The sequence below is a fragment of the Galleria mellonella genome, unplaced genomic scaffold (genome assembly GCF_026898425.1).
Source record: "Galleria mellonella isolate WM207_F2 unplaced genomic scaffold, CSIRO_AGI_GalMel_v1 utg515, whole genome shotgun sequence".
Taxonomy (NCBI): Eukaryota; Metazoa; Arthropoda; class Insecta; order Lepidoptera; family Pyralidae; genus Galleria; species Galleria mellonella.
This window is the reverse complement of record NW_026442107.1, coordinates 1,036,914-1,063,447: the sequence shown is the minus strand read 5'-3', so window position 1 is coordinate 1,063,447 and position 26,534 is coordinate 1,036,914. Positions and strand designations below refer to the sequence as shown.

The following is a 26,534-nucleotide window of genomic DNA, read 5'->3' as shown; positions in this document are numbered from 1 at the left end:
GTTTGTATCGAATCGATAATTTTAGAACTACCGATTACGTAGGTAACAATAACATGTAGGTTTATCGATTCGACCTAAAAACTATAAGTAACTACGAACAACTGTGACCAACTTCAATGATACATGATAGGTTAATAACGAATGAATGTTTTTGAAACAATTGAAATTGAAACGCTCGAAGACCGTCTTAATTGTTACCAAATGTGCCTAAGACACGTACCCGACTGGTTCTCAGCCCGTAAATCTAGTTTCGCGATTGCCGATACGGTTTCCGTTCAAGGGGCACCAAACGACGGCACAGCTGAGGCGCGGCGGTGCCGGCCGATGGCGTCTGCATGTTTTTTTGTTGCATAGACACGGAGACTTGGAGAGATCGCAGCGCGCGCGCCAGCCAGCCCCAGAAGAGCCCGACGCCGCCAGTCATCCGCCGCTCCCCGCCGCGTGCGCGCGTTTTACGGTGTGGAAATAATATTTTTAGTGCACCTGCCGATCAGCGAGACCGCACCGAATCGTCGACCGTTATCGCCCTAAATGACAGCCTAATGGACGAACGGAGAGGTAGTCCATGCATGCTTGTGCTAACGTAGTGAACTTGCAGTGGAGTGCAGTGTTGTGTTAATGCCGTCATGGAGGAGGTTCGCATATCGGATTGGCCCGAACCCCCGGGTTCACATGCATGGCTCCCTGCTTATGGTTTCCAGCATGATATTGTGGATAAAGACGACTATTTCTGTTCCAATGGTGAGTGCCGCTCCACTGAGTGGTGAAGTGAATTAAAACTGAATAATTGTCATTTGAACTTTATAACTGCTATATTTTCGTAAAACTTTGTGCACTCAGTTGCAAATGTAGAGTTGACAAAAAATGTTTGCATACCTGTTAGGTAGTTTTTTTTTCTGTATTTAGGCAAACTCTATATTATGTTTTGTTTTATTTATTTTCGGCAAGTCGTGCCATGTTAATGTGATGAAATCATCTATGTTGCATGGAATGTAAAGCTTTTATGTATTACTATAAATAGATATGTATTATTGATGATTTTAATATAGGCTATTTGTAATTAATTTCTGCATGTCATTAAACTTTCACCACTGTTTCTAAAAAAACTTATTGGTTTAAATGTAAGTAATTACTATCTTTTATGAAACAAATTTCCCAAAAAAATAAATTTTTACATAGCTTTCAATTGACATTCTGTTTCATCTGTAACAAAATATAAAGTACCTAATTATCCTGTTTTCTAAGTACTTACCCATTAATAATTCATTGAAAAATTAAAAGAAAATGCATACACTTTAGAATAGATGTTTATTTAACTTAAATAAATACGATAACCATTTTTGTTTGAATAAAAAAAACATGGATAAATTTAATCAATATCAGTAGTATAATATCAATGGATCTTTGATGCTATTACCATGTATAATAAATTAGTTAAGTGTTTTGAAGCTCCTAAAGAATAGTTTTGTACTTGGTGGAACTTTCAACTTAGATTGATATGCACAAAACACTTGTCTTTCACAAATTGTTAAACCTGACTGGTTTCACTTCGTACTTATAAAACATAAATATGTAAACCATGCACCTCCCTAACTGTGTCAGATTATTATCATAGCAAGGCCTAAAGTAATAACAGCATTGTGAATAACGACTTTTAGGCACGTAGGTAGTACTTATATGTAAATAAATGAATATAATGTCAATAGAATAAAAGGGAGGGAGTTTGTACAAAAGTCGTTTGCTTGGGTATCTCTGTCCCATTCGTGTTTTAATCGTAAAGCAGTTGTGTTTGCATGGCTGTGTTTCGGTTTGAAGGGTGGGATATGGCGTGAATTTATAGGGTACAGAGGAATAACACCTGAGTCCTCAGGAATGGCAACGCATGGGAGGTATCATGGGCGAAATAGTGTACTCTGTTATGTCCATGGCACTGCTCATGTCTATAGGCGACGGTTACCACTTTCCATCAGGTGGGCCGTCAGCATGTTTGCCATTCTAAGTTGTATAAAAAAAAAATATAAAATTACTTTTGACTTCGGAAAGTTTTAATTACTAGGTCGGTAAATATATAGCTATTAAATTAGAAAAATAAATCCATACAACTATTTAAAGTAATCCAAACAATATACTAAATGAATTTCGTAATGCTGCACACAGATGGTTGCATAGATTTCATCCAAAATTTTGTTGTTCAAAGTTACGCGAGCCTGAGTCAGTTTTTTAGAGTTTATTATAAATTCAAAGTTCTATGTAATAGGTACCTATTAAAAAAACTAAATGCCATATAAATATGAAATTATTATTATATTGTAAGACTAGCTTTTTGTTCCGCTACATTGTACGGCGTGGATTACAGAAGTAAAAAACCAATGAAATAGACAACGTAAATCAGTTTTCAAGTTAGACCTTCAGAAACAGAATTGTCTAGACAGCATCTAATGTATTGCAGTAGTTTTTGCGTGATACCGGAATACAGACAGACTAAATTTTGTAAAAATTATTGTTTTGGTATCTATTGGACTTAATATGATCCCCCATATAAATTTTCTTATATCTCCCAAGAACAAACATCGTCTAGTTACAATTTTAGTATATTGGTACGATATTGTGACATCAGTTAATCTAAAACAACATTAATGCACCAATGGCTTGTCACGCAAATATAAATGATCTTTGCAATGATACTGCAAATCTGTGAGAATAGAAGGCGCAAACTAATTTGCAAAGAAAGTGAGAGTAGAACGATTTTTAAAGGAAATAACCGTTATCATTCGTTTTAATAATACATTATTTTACAAATTCTTTGCCGGTGAGGAAATTGTGGTAGCTAAGCCAGTGAAAGTGTGTAATTAGTAATAGGTATCTAATAGGTTTTCGAAATATCAAATATCTGCTTGCGCTCTGCGAGTGGATATTAGATATCTGTGGATACATTATTTAATTTAAGATTCCATAATTGATGTTGGAATTTAAAATTAGGTAAATAAAATTATTGGAAATACTTTAAAAATTTCGTAAAGAAAGTTTTAAAACAGTTTCGAGATTTTAAAGCCCCTTTTGTTGTTGAAAATCTCACATATAAAAGCGTTGAATTTAATAATTAATTATAATAAGTCACTCTCATTTCTCTGTAATACTGTATAGTGTATTACATTACTGTACTTTCCCAAAGTACTTACCTACCTACAATGGCATCTCTACATTAGTATAATAAATAAGTAGCAAACAATTACACCAATTGTCTGGTTCTCGTATTAGCTTACCTTGTGTTATGAGAAACCAGTGTCTACCAACATCTAGAAGCATAGCCTAGAACAGAGACTTGAGACAAATCATAAAAGTTAGTTTAATAAATTGACACGACACGGAATCGAACCCGGAACCTCATATACGCAAAACAATGTGCTCATCATTGCGCCACAGAGGTCATCAAAATTACAATCAGTTCTTGATTCTTGTCCGTAAAAGTATGAAGAAATAGATTTTAAAGAAATATAATTTTATACAAATACTAGTTGACTAGGCAAACGTTGTTTTGCCATATTAATATTTTTTTCTGGATAAGGACACTCTAATCACCTGATGGTATGAAATATACATTAAGACTTATCTTCATACCTACCAAATACACATAAAAGAATTTACAAAAATCTGTCGACCCGTTTCGGAGGTGTTCGACCACAAATATCGTGACACGAAATTTTTATATAAAAGATTAAAAAAATATAGTTAGTCACTAACGTTTTTAATGTCATCAAAGCCACGTCACGTCAATCACATTTTCACTACAAAGTCATTAATTGCAACGCTCACTATAAATGTACTTATATTTTTTTTTAATATGTGATAATGGAATGGTAACCCCGCCTGTGCTATCGGTATACACTGGCAGGGCACCAGTGAGGGATGACAGATGAGGATGAAGCAGGTCAGTTAGCCCATCCTGACAAATTCAACAACGAATCAATCATGATGGTTTCCAGGGGGAACCGCGTGGAGGTCGACCTGATAGAGTTTATTGCTAGCAATGAGGTTTTTAATCCCCATTACTAACAATCCCTTCTCCCTCCCAATGTATTTATATTAACATTTAACATATTCAAGAACATTAATTGTAGCAATATGTGAGACAGATATTATAATAGTATATTTCTTTTTATATATCTCATTGTCTATAGTAGTATACAAGGAACGGTTCTAACAATCAATAATAAGAAGAAAAGATTTTCTACAAATAATAACAATAATTAAACCGTAAAAAAATAAGTGTTTAGAAAATAATACGGTATTATGGTAGAAACATCAGATCAATGACCTCACGCATTATGTATTCATACGTTTTACATATAGAACGAGATGGTCTGACGTCACTTCGGTGTTTAGCGATCCATCACGGCTTTCCACAAGAATTATTCATATATACAATGTTTATCAGCCACTATAAATGACGAAGTCATGGTCATTTTAAGTAGCGATAACTACATAAATAATAACCGAAATCATAGGTACGCTCTCTTCTCAAGTGGATTTGTGGTTAATATAATCATGGCGTTTTATTAAACTACGTGGCATCTCTTGCCAAGTATTTGCTATGTATTTTTAGATCACTATCATTTGTGGATATTAGATAACAGTCACTAGAGTTTGTAATATATTTTTTATTTATTTATTCATTAGTACAAATATGTGTACATGGCGGACTTAATGCTAAAAGCATTCTCTCCCAGTCAACCATAGGAAAGTGTCAGAATACTCGAATGCGGTACTACTAATTATTGATATACATATATACTGTTTTAAGGAAATGCTTTATTATATATATTTGTCTATATTCTTGTATTACAAGTTCTTTTTTAATGGCAACCTTGCCTGTACTATCGATATATGCTGGCGGTGTACCAGTGAAGGATGACAGCTAAAGATGAAGGTAGATCAGTTGATTCATAGTGACTGAACAAGAATTAACTACTATGGTTTCCAGGGGGAGCCGTTTCGGAGGTTAACCTAATAGGGTATATTTCTAGCAATGGGCCTGTTAAACTTCATTACTAAAAATTCCTTCCTCCCTGTAATGCAGGTTTAACACCTAGTACATGCACTAGGTCCCACAAATAATATTGTAAAAATGTTCTGTATGTTATAAGTAGTAAGTTCCTTTTTTGTTTGTGGTGAGAAATTAATATTATTATTAAATAATTTTGAAACAATTCCTGGGTAGAAAAACGAAAAGCTTATTTGAAAATCCTAACAGCGCGCCTATTTGGCAAATTGGTATGGGAATTTTTATTGTTTCTCCACCTAAGTTTTTTTAGGAAAAGCATTCAATTTTATTATTAGAGCGCTCCCTTAGAAGGATGCTAATGATATCCATTTCACGAGTAGCTTTTCCTATTTTATTCGTTTACTTAAGTTTTACTTAAGTTTAAGTTTTACTAAATTTGATTTAATTATTTATGTAATAAAAACTAAAACCAACAAACCTATTTTAACTATAACACTATTTTGTCACTTTCATTAAAATTGAGAATTTAGCACAAAGAAAAGAGACAGAACAGTTCAATAGCTATAATAGGTTTATAAGCGGTTTGCTTTTTTTCTAAATAAAGGGGTTTTATTTTTGAGGATATACTCAAATGATCTTAGTGCATTGCATTCGGAAAGTATTACCACGATAACTAATTATAGAATTTATAGATGACAGTTGATGCAGTCTATGCTGCACTTTCTTTAGTAAAACTATTTGATAAGGGAAATTATACTAGCTCCTAATTACTTACCTACAGATTTGTGATGAGGAATTAAGAAAAAATTACAATATGATACTTTGGCTCTCTCTGTGAAATGAATATTTGATTTTTCAAGAGTATTAAAAAAATTTAGTGAAAATGATCGAGTCTTATTTACTGACGAAGTTATTTTTTTTATTTAAAAAATTAACGGAATGTTTGATGGTTTTGTCACCTACTATAGTGTTTTAAATCAATTCAGAAAGGTAATAAATTATTATATTTTATAGGTTATAGATCAACCAAATATTTTAATACAATTAGTAACTTGGTCCAAAATTTCAAAATTATCGTTTTTACCAGCTAGCCTTGTAGTCTTAATCTGCATAGATTATACAGGTACATTTGTGTCTAGACTCACTGAATTAGTGAGCGACGACATTCTTGTATTTTTTTTTACTTTCTCAATCATAACATAACTAGTTGTTAATATTAAAACTCTTTAGTAGTGACAAAATGAACATGAAAGTATATGCGTTTAGTTGCCATTGTTTTCTGTTTAGTCTTAGAGAAGAACTAAATAGATAACAAACCAAATTGATCCGAGCGACAGTGATAGGTTCGCCTCTTACCACTTGAATTGTAATACGCTCGGCGAAATATGTGTGTGTCGAATATTACGTGCCAGGGGGGAAAGGGATTATTAGTAATGGAGACTGAGAATCCCATTGCTAGCAATATACCCAACTAGGTCGACCTCCTCGCGGTTCTCCCTGGAAACTATCATGGTTAATTCCTGATGAATTCATGATGATGCGCTAACTGGCCTTTCGTTCTCATCTATCACCCTTTACTGGTGCTCCGCCAGCGTATTCCGTTAGCGCAGGTGGGATTACCATACCATTTTCACCCATAAAAAAAATATTATGTGCCTGTCGAAAAAATACTTTTTACTATTTTATTAAGGATAACGGTTGTGTACATATTTAGTTTTCGACTAAATAAAAATTCCATAAAGAAAAGCAATAAATCCAATAGATAGTAAAATACAGAAACTAAAAACTTTTTCAATGAAACTCGTTTTATGACATACCCGGCATTTGGTATGAGAGTGACGTTATAAATTCCGATAAACATGTTATATGTGCTTGCGTTCTTATTGCATTCAGAATAAGGGTTAAAATTGCCTAAAAGGTCGAGCCGTGAGTAGAGACACTGAGAAGCATGCGGTCGGACCAGTCGCCCGCCCCTAAAGGGCATTTCTTATCCGTAGGCGAATCGTAATCTTTGTGCACATACTTGTGTATTCTGAGAAATGCAGGAATGCACCAGCCCTTTTATTTTTTAGTATTTTTTTTTTTAATTTACATTGTTAATTTTTATTTAATGTTTAGTTGTTTTTGAAACAATCTTAGTGGTTGCAATCTCTGTTATTTTTTCTACAGTTATGTACAATTTATTGATATGGAAATAAGATTTTTAACTTAATTTGAAACACTTTTGGAATCAGATTGCATTCATCAGCCTGTTAGCTAAGTATGTTATTATTTCAATATTGAATATGTATAATATAATATACAAATTAAACTAGGTAAATAGTTGCGCACCTTAAGGATCCCTTCTAGGACGCCATTTTTTAAAAACTTCACTTATTCCCCTTCTGAGAGAACTATTCGCTTGCCAGGTAAGCAGGTGATGACAATCTATTTTATTTTACACACAAATAGCGGTACCACATCTGGGTTATCGACTCCGCTATATACTTGATGAAATAAAATACAATAATATGCTGTTGTTGCAAAGGTTGGTTGACCCTACCACGTGAATAGTTAATTATGATGGTATCTAGTTGATTATGTTAAAAGTAATGAAGATAGAAGAAAATAAATTAAATATTAAATATATACTATTACATTTTTATATAGAGAAACATGAATTAGGACTATTTTACTAGTAGTTTAGTATATATATATATATATATATATATATATATATATATACAATTCAATAGAGTACATAGGGGGAAAGGGATTGTTAGCAATGGAGTTTGACAGCCCCATTGCTAGCAATAATCCTTATTAGGTCGACCTCCACGTGGTTCCCCCTTCCCATCGTGAATCAAACCATCGTGAACAATTTTTGTTGAATTCGTCACGATGGGCTAACTGACCTACTTCATCCTCACCTATCATTCTTCACTGGTGCCCCGCCAGTATATACCAATAGCGCGAGTGGGGCTACCATTCCATTATCATCCATTAAAAAAAAATAGAGTACATGTTACTTTTAGAATAAAGTCAATGTACATTGAACAGGATAAAAATTACATCAAAAAATTCAACACTCCATTTGAATCTGTCTACTATAAAACGGTAAAAAATTATATTATTGATTATTCACAGTTTGAATGCAGAACGATTAACACTAGGCTCCAAGCGGCTATCTAATAATTTACATGAAGAAACCTTATTTAGAGGTGAAACTAAAAAAAAATATTTTAGGGCTGGGAAAAGCAGTTGTTTTGATTTAAAAACTAAACATGGGCCTTAAAAAATTTATTAAAATCGATTCAGTAGTTTAGTTTTTAAATAATAATTGGTTTAGTCACAATTAAAGTCATTTTTTCCAGGACACAATTTTGTTATATACTTAGTAAAAACTGTTAATATGTGAGCTTTCATTCACGCTGTGCAAAAATGTGCAAAATATAAAAGCAATCGATATACGTACAGTGTTTTATTTTGCAATGCAATGCAATAAATTTCTATCTCAGGTAGGCACTTACTACATATCATCTATTCATTCTTACGCCAAGATTAAGGCCCTTGAAACGTCCGTCTCGGCTTGACATTTGAGATAAACCGGGAATAGATAACTTTGACAACAAATAATACAATATAACTACATCAGTATGTACTTGTGTTGAGAGAGCATCGTAGGCGGTATCGCATAGTGTGCATATGAAAGTGGAGTCATAAATTGTGTGTGAAATAAAAAAAAAAACTATTAACTCTCTGGTAATGGTGTGGCATACTTAGTTTCAAGACACTGCGATAGGTCAGCTAACCCTTGTCATAGAATTTGTTCGTCGAAATGCGGACAACTCGAGTGTCACGTTCATTACAACGGCAGCAGTCTAGAAAAATTAATTTGACAAATCCTTTTGGTAGGTATTATAGTTTTTTTTCTTCTTTTGGCTATGGTTTTTTAGGGTTGCCATTAGCCAATGTATTACAGTCGTAACGAGTGTTTATTTGTTGAATTTATAACATTTTAGTAATTAAGTAAGTTTTATCATCGTTATCATCACAATTTTATCCATTCACTGTCTAATGTAGATCATAGATAGACATTGCTTGCTTTGATTTATAACCTCAAATAATAAAGCCCGTTTGCTACTAAAAATATGTTTAAGATTTTTTTTGCTTGACGAACGCCCACGTTTAAATACATGTCTCTCTTGTAGAACGTGATAAAAAATGGATCTTATCCATCTATCCATTTTAAATATGACCGCTTGTGTTAGGATTCAATCTTATTTATTAAAAAAAATGCGTCTTTACACTCTTTACAAATTTTAAAAATTTTATTTTACGGATATTATAATTATGAAAGTTCTCATTTTTCTTTACCAAAAAACGATCCAAAGGTAAATTTAGACCTTTATACGTTCAAATTGGAATTAGATCTTGGGGTCATTCACAAAATTTCATCCTAATTCACGCGGATAAAACCGTTAAATGCCTACAGTTTTATCCGCGTTTTAATATAATAGTATATAATAGCAACTAAAATTATGTGTTATGTACTTATTTTCAAATTTCCATTACTATGTAATTTTGTAATACATCAAACCAATTGAAGTGAATTGATCGTTAAAGTAATTAATAGATCAAACCTTTTCTTATTTCAAAACAGTTTGTAATTCACGAGAAACACTGTTATTAACCAATTATATTTAACAACGCATGGCATGATAAAATGCAATAACTTTTTATTTTGGACAGAGATATATTAATCTTGAGGAGTATTACGTGCCGAAGGACAATACTGTGATAAAAATATCAATTTTACTGAGTATCACTCGCGTATGATTGATATGTTTTTTTTTTAATATTTAGGTTAAGAGCGACCGATTACCTACCATACAAGGTTTTAAATGCCGTATCGAAACAATAAATGTATTTTTTTTTTCAATTTGTATTTATATAAATTGCAACTATAATTGTTTCAGGTATAGATAAGCTATTAGTCTTAACTATTATCAGCAACTTTGATCGCAATTTCTAAGTTCATTGTATTTAAAAATGATAATAATAGTAGGTAATTGTAATAGGTAAGATCAAATCATCATCGTCATCATCATATCAGCCTTTGACTGTCTACTGCTGAACATAAGCCTCCCTCTTGGGGGGTTTTGCTAGTATTTGCGACACTTGGCAGGCGGATTGGCAACCGCAGTTAGATTTTAAAGACGCTTCTGTCCATCTCTCGCCCTCCCTTAGTTGACTCTTACGACACTCACGGGAAAAGAAGGGGTGGCCTATTTTATGGCGGGACTACACAGCTAAAGGTTAAATACCTTTCAATTATTATACTAAATTTAAAAATAGTTCGAGAAGATTTACAACCTATAAGATTTTTTTTATGCAACTTAAAATGGCAAACAAGCTGACGGTTCACCTGATGGAAAGTGGTAACCGTTACCTATAGACATGAGCAGTACCATAGACATAACAGAGTACACTGTTTTGCCCATGATACTCCTCATGCGTTGTCGTTCCTGAAAACTAACATTGAAAATTTACAAAAATCTTATCTATTTATTTTTTAATTATCATCATCTATAATCATTAAACTGAATCATTATTGACTCATCTATCATCCACTGTTTAACATAAGTGAGACTTATATTGCAATCCTGTGTCATTTGTATCCATAAATTCTCTGCAATATTTTTGATGTCGTCACTTCACCTCACGTTGAGTCTCCTCAAACTACGCTTATTTGTACGGAGTCGCCGCTCTAGAACCTTTCTGTCTTATCTACTTAATACATTAGAGAAATATGTTCGTAGTTTATATACACATACATACACACGTTTGACATCATTCTAGCATAAACGACTCATACCTATGGAACTAGTCATACGTGAGTCATATTTATATAATAAAATCGAAAAAAAAATGTTATGAACATCAGTAGTGTCCACAAAAATAAGTTATATGAACGTCACTGACGTCGGACATATAAAAAATTAAGTCGGTAGGCACCTAATTACCTGTGTTTGCGTTGAGTTCCTGCGAGTACGAGACCAATAGTCTAGTTCTAACGAGGTCTAGCATTATGCCTTGTCAGATCTACCTCCACACGTACTCAATTAGAAACCATCGTCATGATGAGCTAATTGACCTGATTTAATCATCACTTTATCACCCCTCGGCATTGGCTTATTAGGATTATTTTCTGAGCCTGGCCCTTAAAAAAGCACATATGTGCTCTCAGACACGTCTTTTTTACCTGGATCCACCAATGGAAGAGGTTACAGCCAATTGTAGGGTGGCCGTGGACCTCTCTCCCTCCTAAATACGCATATATGTCTATGGTGATCTGCCAACGCATTAGTATTTTAATTCCATTAATAAAATAATTTTTGGCACCTTAGTGGTTCAATCAAGTTATTTTTATGTACTTACATTTATGACGTAGGTACGTTATAGTATATTGGCACTTTTTTCTATTAGAGAATCAAAAATTCAGTGCGGATAATAAATTTATATCACTTTTAATATTTTTACCAACTTTACAAGAATTATGTTTATCTTCGAAATTTTCCGTCTAATCCATAAACCATTATTCTTTTATCTATGCTCTAACCTCCGACAAATACTCATAATATGTTTGTGACTAATGGAATCGACACAAACCTGATAGGTAGGTTTTGCTTTAATTACCTAGCTAATACCTTTTTAGTCGATAACATTTGGTCTGGTTTTGCATGAAATAAAATAATTCGTTGTGGTCCGTGTCCTAAAAAATTGGTAGTAGCTAATTGTTATATTTTATAGTCTTTTAATAATAGGTAGACGATTTAATTTATATATTGCAGATGCTTTATTCATTACATTATTATATCATTATATTATATTGTATATAAATTGTAAAAATTGTAAATTGTACCTTATGCAACTGTATCTTTCTTAAATAAATATTGTTATTTATTATTTATTTACTCAGACAGCCATTATTACACAATATTAATTAACTAATCAGTGTCCACCTGTAGTGATGTCCCAAATATACTAGGGATGTGATCCTACAATACTAATCTAATATTTACATTTGACAGTCATAAAAAGTGCGTATCTCAAGTATTTGTTTTAGAAATGAGGTAACAAATAAAAAAAAATACAACCGAATTGAGAACCTTCTTTTTGAAGTATGTTGAAAATATTATTGTTGAAAAAAAACCCTAGCAAAATTTATGATACAATCATGCCATCTTAGGAAAAACACTATTGTTGCGAAAAAACCTAACGAAATTTATAACAGTATCATGTCATAAAACAAATAGACGTCACTCTGTGTCACTTGTTATCTATGGTCGTTTTTTATTATTCTATTTATAAAACTGACAATGACAACGGAATATATCTAATTTATATTTTTTTTTCTACAAATCCGATCCGGGAATAGTAACAATAGGAACATACTAATTTATATTTAATAACGAATATTCACATAAAAATAATATCTATTGTTTCTAATTTAGATACAGAGAAACTTTCCGTTTTTTATGTATAAACTCTGTGGTTACGATCGATGGTAAAAGTAAAAAGTTCCTTGACCTATTAAGTACTTTGACGTTTGGACCTATACAGTAAGTAGTAGTATCAATTTATTCATAATGGAAAAGGCAAAGGAACTTTTGACCTGCAATGATTACTTACCACAAGAAAACTGTCACCATTAGAGGTTTCATTAAGGAGAAAAGAATGCTAAGAAATTCGTGAAGTCGTTTACTTTATCTATTTACCCAAATAGGAGGGCAATGTTTGTATGTATGTATGAAAATATTATATGTAGTTAGTAGCTACATACCTACTAACTACATATAATATTTTCGTCATAAATATATGTGGTTTAAATTCATGAAGCTATGGGTAACCTTAAACAGCTGAATAGATTTTTATAAATGGAGTGTATTTTGTGTGATGACAATATTAAATAAATATGGTAATAAAAAAAAATATCAAAATCTTATTTTATAGTCGGGTTTTTATGTTTTTGTCGCGTCCACGTTTTATCGCGACGCGACATTGTTTTTAGTTTCTTTTTAGCTGTTTGGTTACAGAACATGGAAAATTAAAAATAATGTGATATATAATATATCACATTATTTTTAATAATCTAGATATGGGCCGCAGCGCCTCTCTTATAACAGCACCAACGCTTATCTGCGGTTGCCAACTCGCCTGTCAAGCGTAGTAACTATTGGCAGAACCCCTCAAGGGGACTGCCTATGTTCAGCAGCGGACAGTGAATGGCTGATATGATGATGATTGTCTCTATGGTCCCGGCATAGAATAGGTTACCTCATCCTCTTTGTGTCGTAAGAGACGATTAACGGTATTTAATAGTAGAGGAATGGACAGCAGCGTCCTTCTTAAAACATCTCTAAAAGTCTAACTGCGGTTGGCAACCCGCCTGATAAGCATAACAACTACTGGCAAAACACCCCTTATGGGGGAGGCTTATGTTCAGCAGTAGACAGTTAACGGTTGAAATGATGATGATGATGATTTAATAATTTTATCCTGTTTATTTATTTGGTGTATGTAGCTCTATTCGATTGTGATGAAAATACAGATGTAGAAGCTTTACATAAATATAAATAATAAATATAAATAATATAATAAAAAGCAAAAATATTTTAGTATATATATATATATATATATATATATATATATATATATATATATATATATATATATATATATATATATATATATATATATATATATACTAAAATATTTTTGCTTTTAAGTATTGTTTTCATTTCGCGAGTCATTGTCAGTTAACAAACTTAAATTAGGTACTTAAGTATTATATATATATTAAAGAAATTTATTGGAATTAATATAGTTGCCATTAGTATTAGTAGAATTACATAATATATTGTCATTATAATATAAGGCACAACGCAAAATTTATTTGGTTGTCGAACTGATCCCTTTTAATGCTTGTTTGCCACGATCTTGGCCTTTTTTTATTTTAATTAATCTATGATTATTTTTAGCGGGAAAAAATACATGATGGCGTTGTCACAACGACCTCTCGTGTTTAATGGCCTACTTCCCGCGAAGTTACGACACATCAACCAACGGGCCGTATAAATAACAAAACAGTTAATAGTGCACTTCGTTTGGTTTAATAATAAATATATAGATAACTGTTATTACAACAAGGTTAAACGCAACCAATACAGATATTGACCTTTTGCGTATCACGAACGCAAAGCATTAAAGTTACTGTAGCTCTATACATCTAGATGAAACATCAAGCGTAGAAAAATGCTCCAAAAAAGGTCAGCGAAATATTGGTGATGCGTTGTTTTTTCATAGTGTTGAAATTCAAATAAAGAGTAGTGGCATAAAAAGTGTTGAAAGTCACTAATTAGAATATAATACCATTTTAAAAGCATTTCAATCTCACAATAATTATTGGAACTTTATTTTCACATGATCGAAAATATTAAAAATAATTTCAAGAAATTAATTTCGTATTGATGAAACTAGTTTCATGATGTAAATTCGGCTTAACTTAGTACCACAGTACTATATATACCATATATATATATATATATATATATATATATATATATATATATATATATATATATATATATATATATATATATATATATATATATATATATATATATAGTACTATATGTAGAGAGAGAGAGAAAAAGAGACACAGATGAAGAAATTGTCTTATATTAGGATATATATAAATATAGTATTATAAAACATTTATGTTACAAAAACCACTTAATTGTCTAAAAATAAACACATATTTAGCTCCACTCAATAGGTTGTTTATAAAAGAAACAGGTGCCATTCTACCCTTGACATTTCACAAGAAAAAATAGGGAAAGTTGAGGTAAAATATCAACAAAGGCAAAAAAATCAATTGGCCTTTATATGCGAGATTTGTACAACTAACGATTAATCAATATTGACTACTTGTTTTTAAATTAAATAATATGATTATCAGAAAATAAGTTTTTAATTAATAAACATACACATAAATTCTCAAATTCTCTGATAATATTGTATGTAGAATGAAATTTAAAAAATAACACCGAGATTAGATACCATAAATGTGACGAAAGTCGCGCCACGGATTAATTATTCGTTAAATATCAGACGCCGTGCTTTAATGTATCATTATACAGAGATTAAAATTGCCTAATTCTTTAGATTTTTTAAGCAACTTAAAAAAAAGAACTCGCATGTTGGTCCTATATTAAGTGATGATTAAACTACGGAACCAAAACTGCATGTTGTGTAACACTATTTTGTAGATAGACAACTGACCGTTCTAAATTTAAATATTCTCTATCTAATGTCTTTACGAAACATGGTACATCGGTGTGTTTTTAAGCGACTTTAAAAAAAGAAATGATTAGGCATGTCGGGTTTATTCCCATGTTGGTCCTATATTAAATGATGATTAAACAACGGATCAAAAAATTGCATGTTGTGTGACACTATTTTCTACACAGGCTATTGAACGTTCCAAATTTAAATATTGTCTATCTAATATCTCTACGAAACATCTTATCCTACATCGGTGTGTTTTGTCACGATTGAAGTTGCTGTTTTTTTTGCGGAGTAAATGTAGGTTGTTGTTGTTTACAACAACATACACAAAATCTATTTATATTAGACGTTGTTTAGACTTTCTATAGAAGAGGATTTCAACAATAAAGAACTACTGATGTATAATTATGACGATTCCAGTATAACTTTTTTATACATATAAGTATTAGAAGTGCCTGCAGTTTGATTTACGTGACCGAAATGAGAAGTAGCCTAAGTCATTTTACATTTCAAATACTAAGCGTATACCAAATTTTATAATTATCGGTTGCACTGTAAAACTGGAAAAGATAACAAACTAATTGACATTCACATTTATGATGGTTAAAAATTTACATATTTTGTGAGAATACCATGGCCCTGACGTTATCTCTATTTTGTGTGCTATGTCAAATATGTACTAACCTACTTACGTGTATTTTATTGATAGCGTTATGTTCTGAAGTGCAATGGATTATTGTCATTTTATGTTTTATCTATGAACGGTTGAAATAGATAAGAAAAATAAATAACACAAATAAATAATCCGATAGACCGTGTTCTATCTGAGAGAAGAATCAAGATCAAAGGTCATTGGAACCGCTGTGCATGTATAATATGAGATGTTATGAATGTAGATAAAGCAAGAAAAGTACATAACGAACGCTGGCACTCTGGTCTCTCTGCCTACTTGGTAAGAAACTTGGTGTAAAGATGAAGAAAATTAGTGATAAAAATCAAGTTTTTTTTATATTTTTTATAGTGCATATTGACTTGAATTATACTCACGGAATATGTATGTAACATATTTAATGTGCATATATCTGCATTGCAATATAAAAAAAAAATAATTTCAAAAAGAATTATTGAAATCGGCGGAGAATAATATAATCGGTAAAAATATTTTTTAAAATGCTAACCCTGTGTTTGAAAATCTTTAAATAGTATTAGTTTCAAAATTTAACTCTTGACAGTTCTGAGTTTGATGAAGCTACTAGAAAATAAAAAAAAAAAAAAAAAATCTAGTAATTATAAATGTATATGGTTAGCAAATTTGTATATTGTATTTTATTGTTCAAATCGTATGACTATTTAATTGTATAAGTTTTTAACATACAGATTGTAAATTAACTTGAAACAATCACAGCAATCCTTATCATATCAGCTGTCCATTGCTGAACATAGGCGTCCTCCATAACGGGCGGGTTTTGCCAGTAGTTGCCACCTTTGGCAGGTGGGTTAGCAACCGCAGTTAGGCTTTGGTGATGTTTAAAGATGGACGCTGCTGTCCATTTCTCGACCATTGTTTCCTTAGTCGCCTCTTACGACACCTATGGGAAAGATAGTTGTCGCTTATTTTATGCTGGATTCACGCGGCACACAAATAGTTTAGCTTATATTACAAATATATCTAATGTAATTACTTGAGATGTAAATCTAATGTGACTACTTGAGATGTTCCAGTAAGTTATAGCTGTGTAGTGTGCCAGTGACGGCGACCTAAGGAAGGTCACATGTGTGTAAGTCAAATACTTCATGAGTCATTAGTATTGTACGTAATTTATTAGGCGTTTTGTCCCAGTCTTCAATTGTTTAACTAAGGTTACACGACAGCGAGGTCGTTTTTGTCTAACTTTTATGGTGAGACTTGATATAATGATATCTGTGTAGTACGATAAGTCGATTTTTAGGTAAAAATTGGGGTCCACTTGAAAATTGGATTGTTTGAATACATTTTTAATAGGCTTATAAATAATGATATTTCGAGTTTTGTGCTTGTAATTTTTTTTTTTTTCAATAATACAGAAACTCAAGTCGACGCGATTCGAAGTTTTTTTATATACCTACTCATTATTTAAGAGCGGTCATATTCTCAGATCCCAATCCTTACTAAAATTATAAATGTGAAAGTGAGTTTGTTGCACAGCAACAGCTCAGTCAAAAATAAACAGATAGTAAAACCACAGATAATATAATACTACTCGTATACTAGTAGTAAAAATATATTTGTTCATATTTGCGAAATTTTAATGAAAACCGCAATACGAGACATGTCACAATTTTGTGTCTACAGTTTAGTCTCTTAAGTACAAACTGAGTAATCAAAACGTTTATACCAAAGTGATGATATGACGGAATGTAACGGAAAAATTATCTGGCAATATATTAAGAATATATATACGCTCGGATCTCTAAGGCATTCGGACGTGTGGTACGATTATTGTCATTTTTATTAAATTAAATAAGGATTTTTTTACTTTTATAATTACTTTTTATATTATGGTTTATTTACCTGTTCTTTGTATAGTCAGGGGTCGAGAGTGTGAGGGCTAGAACACCGTAATACAAGGTTTTACGAATTCTGTTCGCTTCCAATGACAGTCTATATTTATTCTATTTTATAAAATGAAGTGCCATTGTGGTGAATAAATATTATATATATATATATATATATATATATATATATATATATATATATATATATATATATATATATATATATATATATATATATATATATATAATATAAATACAATCATCTAAGTAAGTAAGTAACAAAGGTAATTTCTATCTATTACAAGTAACACCTTATCACTTAAGAAATATTCCCATTATCTTATCATTATAACAATGATTTCGTATGTAAAAATGCAAACAATCTAAATAATCTGGTTTTAATATTTTAATTTTATATATATGTTAACTAGTATTTTGTCCGCTACTTCGCACGCGTATGTTTCAGAAGTTGCAAAACTAATTAAATAGGCTACTTCTTATTACGCCATCAAGATAAAATATACACCAGATTTTAAGTTAGACTTTTAAAAACAATAGCGGAAACCGCAATAAAAATTAAAAAAATATTTGACAATTATTGATCTTATTACAATTCCTCATATTAATACTTTTTAAATATGTTCCATGTATAGACATCGTTTAGTTACAATTTTATTATATTAGTAATATTTTATATTTTGCTTTACAAAAACCTATGACTTGTGACAAAATTATAATATGGAACGAAATTAAAACTTTGATTAAAAAAAAAATATATCAAGTAGAGTTTAGAAAATTTAAGTAAAGTTTAGGCAGCGAAAATGTTATGTAACATAGACACGGAAAAAATATAACCATGTGAAATTTTTTTTATTTAAATCACCTTCTTTCAAATTAGTTTTTATGAATAAGAATAGAAGAAAAAAAAAAAAAATAAGTTAAGATAGATATTATGATGTTTTCATGAAGAATGCTGTATAATAATATAAAAAAAGATATATGACGATATAAAGAAAGAGTTAAAATTTGTTTGTTAGGTCTTGAACTTCTGAATCATTTATAATTATTTTTTTAACAAATAGAGAGTTACCTTATCCATGACTCATATAATATCCCACGGGAACGGAAGATAACGGTTTTGCGCGAACGAAACAGTAAGAATCTAGTCGCAGATAATTTTTATTACCTATCTCACCGCACAAAAAGTGACAGAAGTTTTCTATGAGAAACACACTTGTAAGATCTACGTTTCCTATTGTACTCGTAGTAGTAAAATTACACTAATTGCTTCATCCTTAAATTAATTTAAATTAGCTTTTGTTGTTTTCAATACATTTAACTAGTTTTTAAACTAGTACTCCTCATTAAGAATCACGTCGTTATTTCTTTAAAGACATCAAAAAAAAATATTTAATGTATACATATTTCCCCATATTATCCCTGTCGGTGGCGAGATATACGATGGTAGAAAGTGACCGTGGATATCATGTTAAAAATTACTTTGAGTATAGTTCATTGTACAAGCGGTAGAACACGGCAGAGTGAGGCAAAATCTTTCTTAAGACCTAATAGTTCGATACCACTTGTTAGCTTGGGATCATCAAAAATTCTCATAGCACATTGTTGCACTGAGTCGAAGGGTTCAAGTTGGTGTCTCCCGTCTAAAAGTGTAGCAGCCGCCCAGCAGTACTCCATATGGAGCCAAATTTGGGACTTATAGAGAAATAGTTATTAGTCATAATTGCAAGAATATACTTAGCAGACGTTTAAAACATAGTAGACGTGGCCTAATGTATGATCTAACTAAACGATGTCATAAAAACATCAGTATTACGTAATGAAGTCACTGACCCGAAGCGACAACATCTAAGTTTTTCAAGGATATAAAATAGATTGAGGAAACCATGCAAACTGCATTCAAGTTGCCCAAACAAAAACTGAATAAAGAACTGAAGACTTTTATGTAATTATTTCGTTGTAGCCGGTATCTTATTTTACATCATTAGGTATATCATATCAGTCGTTAACTATCCACTGCTGAACATAGGCCTCCCCATAAGGGGAGATTTGCTAGTAATTGACACGCTTGGCGCTGGCCTAAATTAGCATCCGTTGTTGAGTTTTTAGCGATGTTTTAATAGGGACGCTGCTGCCCATCCCTTGACTAATAAGTTTCCTTGGTCGCTATGTATATATACTGCTGAACATAAGCCTTCCCCTTGGGGGTTCTGCCAGTAGTTGCCACGCTTGGCAGGCGGATTGGCAACCGCAGTCAGGCTTAAGAGATGTTTAAGAGGGACGCTGCTGCCCATCCCTCGCCCTCTTTTAGTCGCTTTTTACGACACCCACGGGAAAGGAAAGGCTGACCTATCCTATGCCGGGACCACACGGCTATCTATAATAATAACAAATACCTAATAATAAATTCAAATTATTATTAAAAAATGGTTACTTGAAAATGCTTTTTATAATTTGAACGAATTCTTTGCTTCTCGACTTTTTTTTTAAATTAGTAATATAAATAATTTTAATAACAAAATAATAAAATACACGGTATTTTAAAATAATAATTGTATTTTTTCTGTTTTAGATATCAACCTTAGAGGACAAGAGTTTTCGTTTATTTATCCATATTATATTTCTAGTTACTTACATTTTTACATATTGTATATATGTATGTAACATAACTATTTGATTGAATTCAAAGACTGAGTTTAGTCTGAACATTCTTTGGATTTGAATACATTAACTAGCGTAGAAGAACCTGTTAATAGATTACTATTCAAACGTGTCTGCACACTAAACAAAGTTTCACGTGTCAACAAAGCAAAGAAAGCCACAATCAATGCTTTTTCTTAGAACAACAAGTTTCAATAGAACTACGAGTATTTTTCACCGTTTAGCTATGCAAACTATTGCAAACAAAATTAATATTAGCCGTGACGAGCAATTTAACGGCAATTTTTCGCGTTTTAGAGAATACCTATGTCCGCGAGGCATTTACAATTTCGTATTACGTCATAAACCACTATTTGCAATGCTGTTGTATTTAGAAACTGTTTACAATAGAGACAGAAGATAATTATTTTGATTAAGAACTTAAGGTATTTAACATGTTGATTAAGAATTTTCTATTCTGTGATCTAAATTTTAATAGTTAATGTATGGGGAAAAACTGCAGGTTCTAACCTCAATCTATGGGCAAAAATTATTCGGTCTTTCTTTTTTATCATTTGGCCCAATTTGATGGTCTTTGTAGAATTAAAATGTAGATATTGTTCTTAATACTTGAGAATCCTTAATGCTATTTTGTTTTCAGTTAATTCTAAATTATTATGATGCATATATGGTAGGTAAATATTATAAAAACTGACGTTTATATTTCTAAAATTTACAAATTATTATTTTAGTTTATATTTAAACAGCAATATTTATATGTTAACTAAAATAATATATAGCACAAAATTCCTTGCTAATTTTACACTATGGTATGTTATGGCTTATTTTTATTGGCAATTGCGTTCCGTTCCGCGTTTGAATTCAACGAATTTCAAAAGTTGCATTCGCTCAACGGCTCCAAAACGCTTTTAGCGGGCATTTACGATTTTCTAATGGTTTAGTAAACGGTCCGTAACCGTTCGTACCTTCAGTAATCGTTGCCATGGCGACCTACTTTCGAATAATTACACACGTGGGTGTACCTTTGTTGTTCGGTAAGATCTAACAAGATCTGTATGCCCTATATACTACGGGTAAATTAGCAAGTCTGCGGAAGTGTTGAACGGTCTCAATACAACGCTATTAGCTTTTAGCAAATGAAATGTGTGAATAGTAATGAATTGACTACCATTGTTCGCAATAAAAGAAAACAAAATCTTGTTATTTTTCTTCCACTTTTCTTTATTGCTCTTATTAAGAAAAATTTGTGCGAATGTAGCAACATTGTTTTTCCGGGCAATTACGAATTACGAACGAATTATTGCCTCCCTTTTTAAGGATAATTTTCTATTGCTCTAGGAATTTGTTCCCTCGCCTCCAGATTGAATTTTACTTTTTTTATTCTATAAATTTTTTGTCATCGTCGTTTCGGCTATTAATTGTACACTGTTGAAGCTATCTTCAGCAGTGTAATGGCCACCGATTACATGATTCACAATTTATGAAGGAAGACATATGGATTCCCACATAGAGCCACCTGCATACATTGACTTTCTTTTCTGGCCCCGCAGACAGTAGACAGCAGACAAGCAAACCCATTGATGGAATCGATATCCATCGGCAAATTCATGAGATAAAACATCGGACGTTGTTATGTCATTCTACTCGTATGTCATAGACCCGCTAGCAATATCGATTTCATCGATGCAATGGTTTGTCATTTGTCTAAACGGCTTGGAACATATTTGACATCATTTAGTATAGGATTGTTATAGATTGAGATTGCCTCACTACTATTACTATGTACTACATATATTTTATTTTCAGAAACTTCGTTATGTAGGTATTATAACAAATGTAAACAAACGTTTGACTCATACAAAATGCTGAATGTTTCATAAGCTAAACATTCTGGTTAAATATATATTGAAGTTATCATAACAACGTGGCTATTATATAAGAAATGCGCACGTTTAACGATAGTACAGTAATATTATACCCGTATGTTTATATATTATTACAGTATAGTACACATTATTATGATTAAAATACGTTTTTTTATACAACTTAGAATGGCAAACAAGCTGATGGCCCACCTGATGGAAAGTGGTAACCGTCACCTATAGACATGAGCAGTTCCATGGACATAACAGAGTATCATGTTTCGCCCATACGTTGCCATTCCTGAGGACTTAGGTATTATTCCTCTGTACCCAGTAAATTCACGCCTTACCTTCACGTTTATACCAAAATACACACTATAAAGAATTCTAATATAAAAAATAAAGATGCTTCTTTATGAAAATATATTTATTTGTATGTATGTATACCTATATATATGTGTATGTATGTGTAGGTATATATTTACGTGTATATAATATAAATAGTTATATATAAACTTAAGTTTGTCTATATCTTCTTGTTTGAAAATTGTCACAATATTCTACACTGCTCTACCCGTTGACAGTATGCTCCTTTTCACTTTAAGTTTGCTGGAAGAGAATTCTTTTAGAGTTAGGACCACCTTTGTTACCTTTTGTTTGCTTACCTCTGACTTATTTGTTATATATTACTAGTTTGTACAATAAAGTATAGAAAAATAAATAAAAAATTTGATTGTTATTAATGGATAAACTTAAAAATTACTTAACCGATTTTAAAAATTCTTTCACTTATAAAAAGCTACATTATCAACGAGTAAGATAGGCTATATATTATTTTCGAAATATCTGTCGGATTCGGCGAAGCCGGGCCGAATTGCTAGTATTATATAAAAGGAAACTACTTGAGTGCCTCTTTCTTTTTGAAGTTGGTTGTAAACGACGTATGTGACAATGTTGTACTGTACCATACAGATAATTTATTGGTTATACATTTAAAAAGAAGTTTAAACAAATTGTCTATTTTTTGTTTCTTAAGAATATAAAAATCTTAATATTAATATCTTTAAAATGATAACGACGGTGCTCTGTTACCTTAAATAGTTTCTGTGTGGGAAGATAGGGTCATGTTCTCAACGAATTACATCATAAATTTATAAATTAGCTTAATTTGACCGTCAGCATTTGAAAGTTTCAAACTTAAATTCTTATTGTATATCCAAAATAGCTATATAATATATACCTTGCACATAAAGATAAAAAAAAGATAGAAAATTGGAAACTGTAAAGCCTTTGTTATATTTTTTTTAATAATTATCAAATTTAAATTTTTTCTGAACATTAATCAAAGGGATCTCTAAGTTACCTCATTAATTATATACTTACCATATATTTATAAGTTTTTTTTATACAAATTTGATGTGAATCGTGTATGGAATCCGATACCGTAAGCCTATAATTAGTACACAACTATAATAAGAATTCACCGTGTGTGTCCCGGCATCGAACGAACTACCACTTTCTTTCCGTCGGTGTCGTAAGAGACGACTAGTTGAGGGATGGGCAGTAGCGTTTTTCTTTAAACATCACCAGAACCTAACTGCGGTTGCATATCCACCTGTCAAGCGTGGCAACTACTGGTAGAACTCCTCAATAGGGGGAGGCCTATGTTCAGCAAAAGACAGTGAACGGCTGATATAATGATGATGATGATGACGATGACATAATTAGAACAAGCAGGTGCCATAACATGACTGTACATAATTACTTTATTTATCTTTATTGTACTTTGTTGTATCGTATATGTTATTTAATAAAAAGTACATTATTATATTTACAACTCTATAAGGTACAGTTAACAGAATATTATAGATTTCGTTTTATGTCTCGAGTGCTACCTTTCGAATGGTGGCCCCACTGAAAATCAACGCTGCAGCTTAAGCTGAGTGGCTACAACAGCTTGCGGGCATAATGTGTTCACTACTGAACATAGGTCTCCCCCATAGACTGCCATAAGGAACGGGATCATTCCTTATGGCAGATTACCATTGGGATTTTGCCAGTAAATATCACGCTTAGCAGGCAAGCTGGCAACCGCAGTTTGATTTTTTAAATGTATAGGTAAAAAATAATATATAAATGTTTTAAGAATAAAGACTCGTTAATATGTTTTGTTCAGCTATTCATTATTATTATAAAAAATATGTAGTTGAATATTTAACTTGTTTTCCGGCATTTGTATATGTTCCAATATTTTTGGATGGTTCTTAATTAAACAAATTATAGGAAAGTCATTTCCATAATATACCGCTAGTGAAGTAGACGGAATTCTTTGGCTCGTTACCTCTATGGCATTGACTACTTTACACCAACTTTCTCTCTTTGTCGACACTAGATTTATTAATAGGTAATTTATGGTTATGTTTTATGGTTCGTGGCCTACAGCAATGGAGTCTTCTTCGCTTCTGAGGTGCCAATTGTCTAAACCTTTCTCTAAAATTAATATTTCAATTTAATATCACAGCAAAATCTTTATTATAAGAACCAATATGAACTATTTTAAATTTCTATATTTATTTTTTTAATAAATTTAATTACCATCATATACCTTAATTATTTATATTAAAATATGAATACTTAATTTAATTTTTTTAAACCACCATCGAGTATCTCAGCGCATGCTAAAGGTTTACTAGTAGAGAATTAGGTCCGCCTTCTGTACCACATTTTATTGGTCAATAAAGTTTAAATAAATATATAAAATTTAAGCCAAAATCAGCCTCCTTGTCTTTTTGTGTACGTGTATACCTAGTCCTTTTTTTTTTAAATATTCAAAGCAAGTGGTCGATATGTCTCATTCATAAATGCCAAGGTATTTTTGTGTATATACGCTATTATAGCATAATATATAAAAAGAAATTGGTCAACAGTAATTCCAAATTGGCTGTCTTTGACAAAGATACAAGCAAATATATTTTTCTACGCAAAATCAACAACTTTGATCGTGAAAACATAAATATACGAATTTAAAATCACATCTTCTTTAATTTTTATATAGCTGTGCGTGCATTATGCTATTACTGTATTTATTTATTATGCTTAACGCCAACACCAGATCAAGGTGTTTCTAATTTGATAAACAATCAGCAATCTCACAGGTTCACACGGATTGTGTATGCTAGTAAATATTACTTAACATAATTTGTATGAATATTCAAGTTTAACGTAGAAATATTACTTCACACTTTAAAAGTATTTTACATATTTATCTATTACAACATTCGTTTTTAACTAACTTCAGAATAAAGGAGGTTTTCAATTTTGTTGTGTCTTTTTTATATTTGTTGTAACTCCACCAAATCTAAACCGATTTGAAAAATTCTTTTTTTATCCGAATGGCCATACTTACAGATTGGTTTTATAGAAATTTTATAAGAATCGGTTCAATAGTGTAGTTTTTAGATCAAAATAACTGGTTTTGTCACAATTGAAGACTGTTTTTTTATAGGACACAATCTTTAATTATTTAAAATTAATTTGATTATGATTACTTATTACTAATTTATAATCAATCATAACAAGGAAATTAAAAATATACATATCTAGCCTTTTACCTGCTAATACGTACGTGTAGATTTCAGAAGTAAGTAAGTAAAACAATAACATAGATTACTTTTAGATACGTATCAAGATGAAACAAATATCAGTTTTTAAGTTAGAACTCCAGGAATGCAACTGTGATAACTGCATCCAATTTCGTGCACTAGTTTTTGTTTGATGCAGGAAGGAAAATGCAAACAAAAAAAAAATCTAAAACTTATTGTTTTGGTTTCTGTTGGTTTTATATATACCAATAAAGGATGATAGGTGAGAATGAAAAGGCAGTTAGCCCATTGTGATGAATACACTTGAAATTCAGTTCAATGATTTCCAGGTGGACTACATGGAGGTCGATCTGATAGGAATATTGCTAGCAATTAGACTAGCAGTTCACATTTCTAATCTAAATCCGCCCCCCCCCCCCCTATACTATTGTAGAAACAATAATTTGTTAATAGGGCGAATAGTATATTAGTAATGGGGATTAGTAGCCCCATTGCTAGCAATATACCCTGTCGGGTCGACCT

The 26,534-nt window shown here is 31.6% G+C and overlaps 1 protein-coding gene across 4 annotated transcripts in view; it reads left to right on the top strand.

The window, feature by feature from the left end:
• Positions 1-320: 320 nt before the first annotated feature.
• Positions 321-26,534, top strand: part of LOC113522903 (uncharacterized) — a 141,909-nt gene continuing 115,695 nt past the window's right edge. For 2 of the 4 annotated variants that reach the window (XM_052898671.1, XM_052898667.1), the window contains exon 1: positions 321-558. In XM_052898671.1, the coding sequence (XP_052754631.1) occupies positions 336-558 (223 nt within the window). In that variant the 5' untranslated portion in view covers positions 321-335. Of the gene's footprint in view, positions 742-8,649; positions 8,893-26,534 lie in introns of those variants that run through there. The other 2 variants (XM_052898668.1, XM_052898669.1) reach the window with 2 other exon arrangements.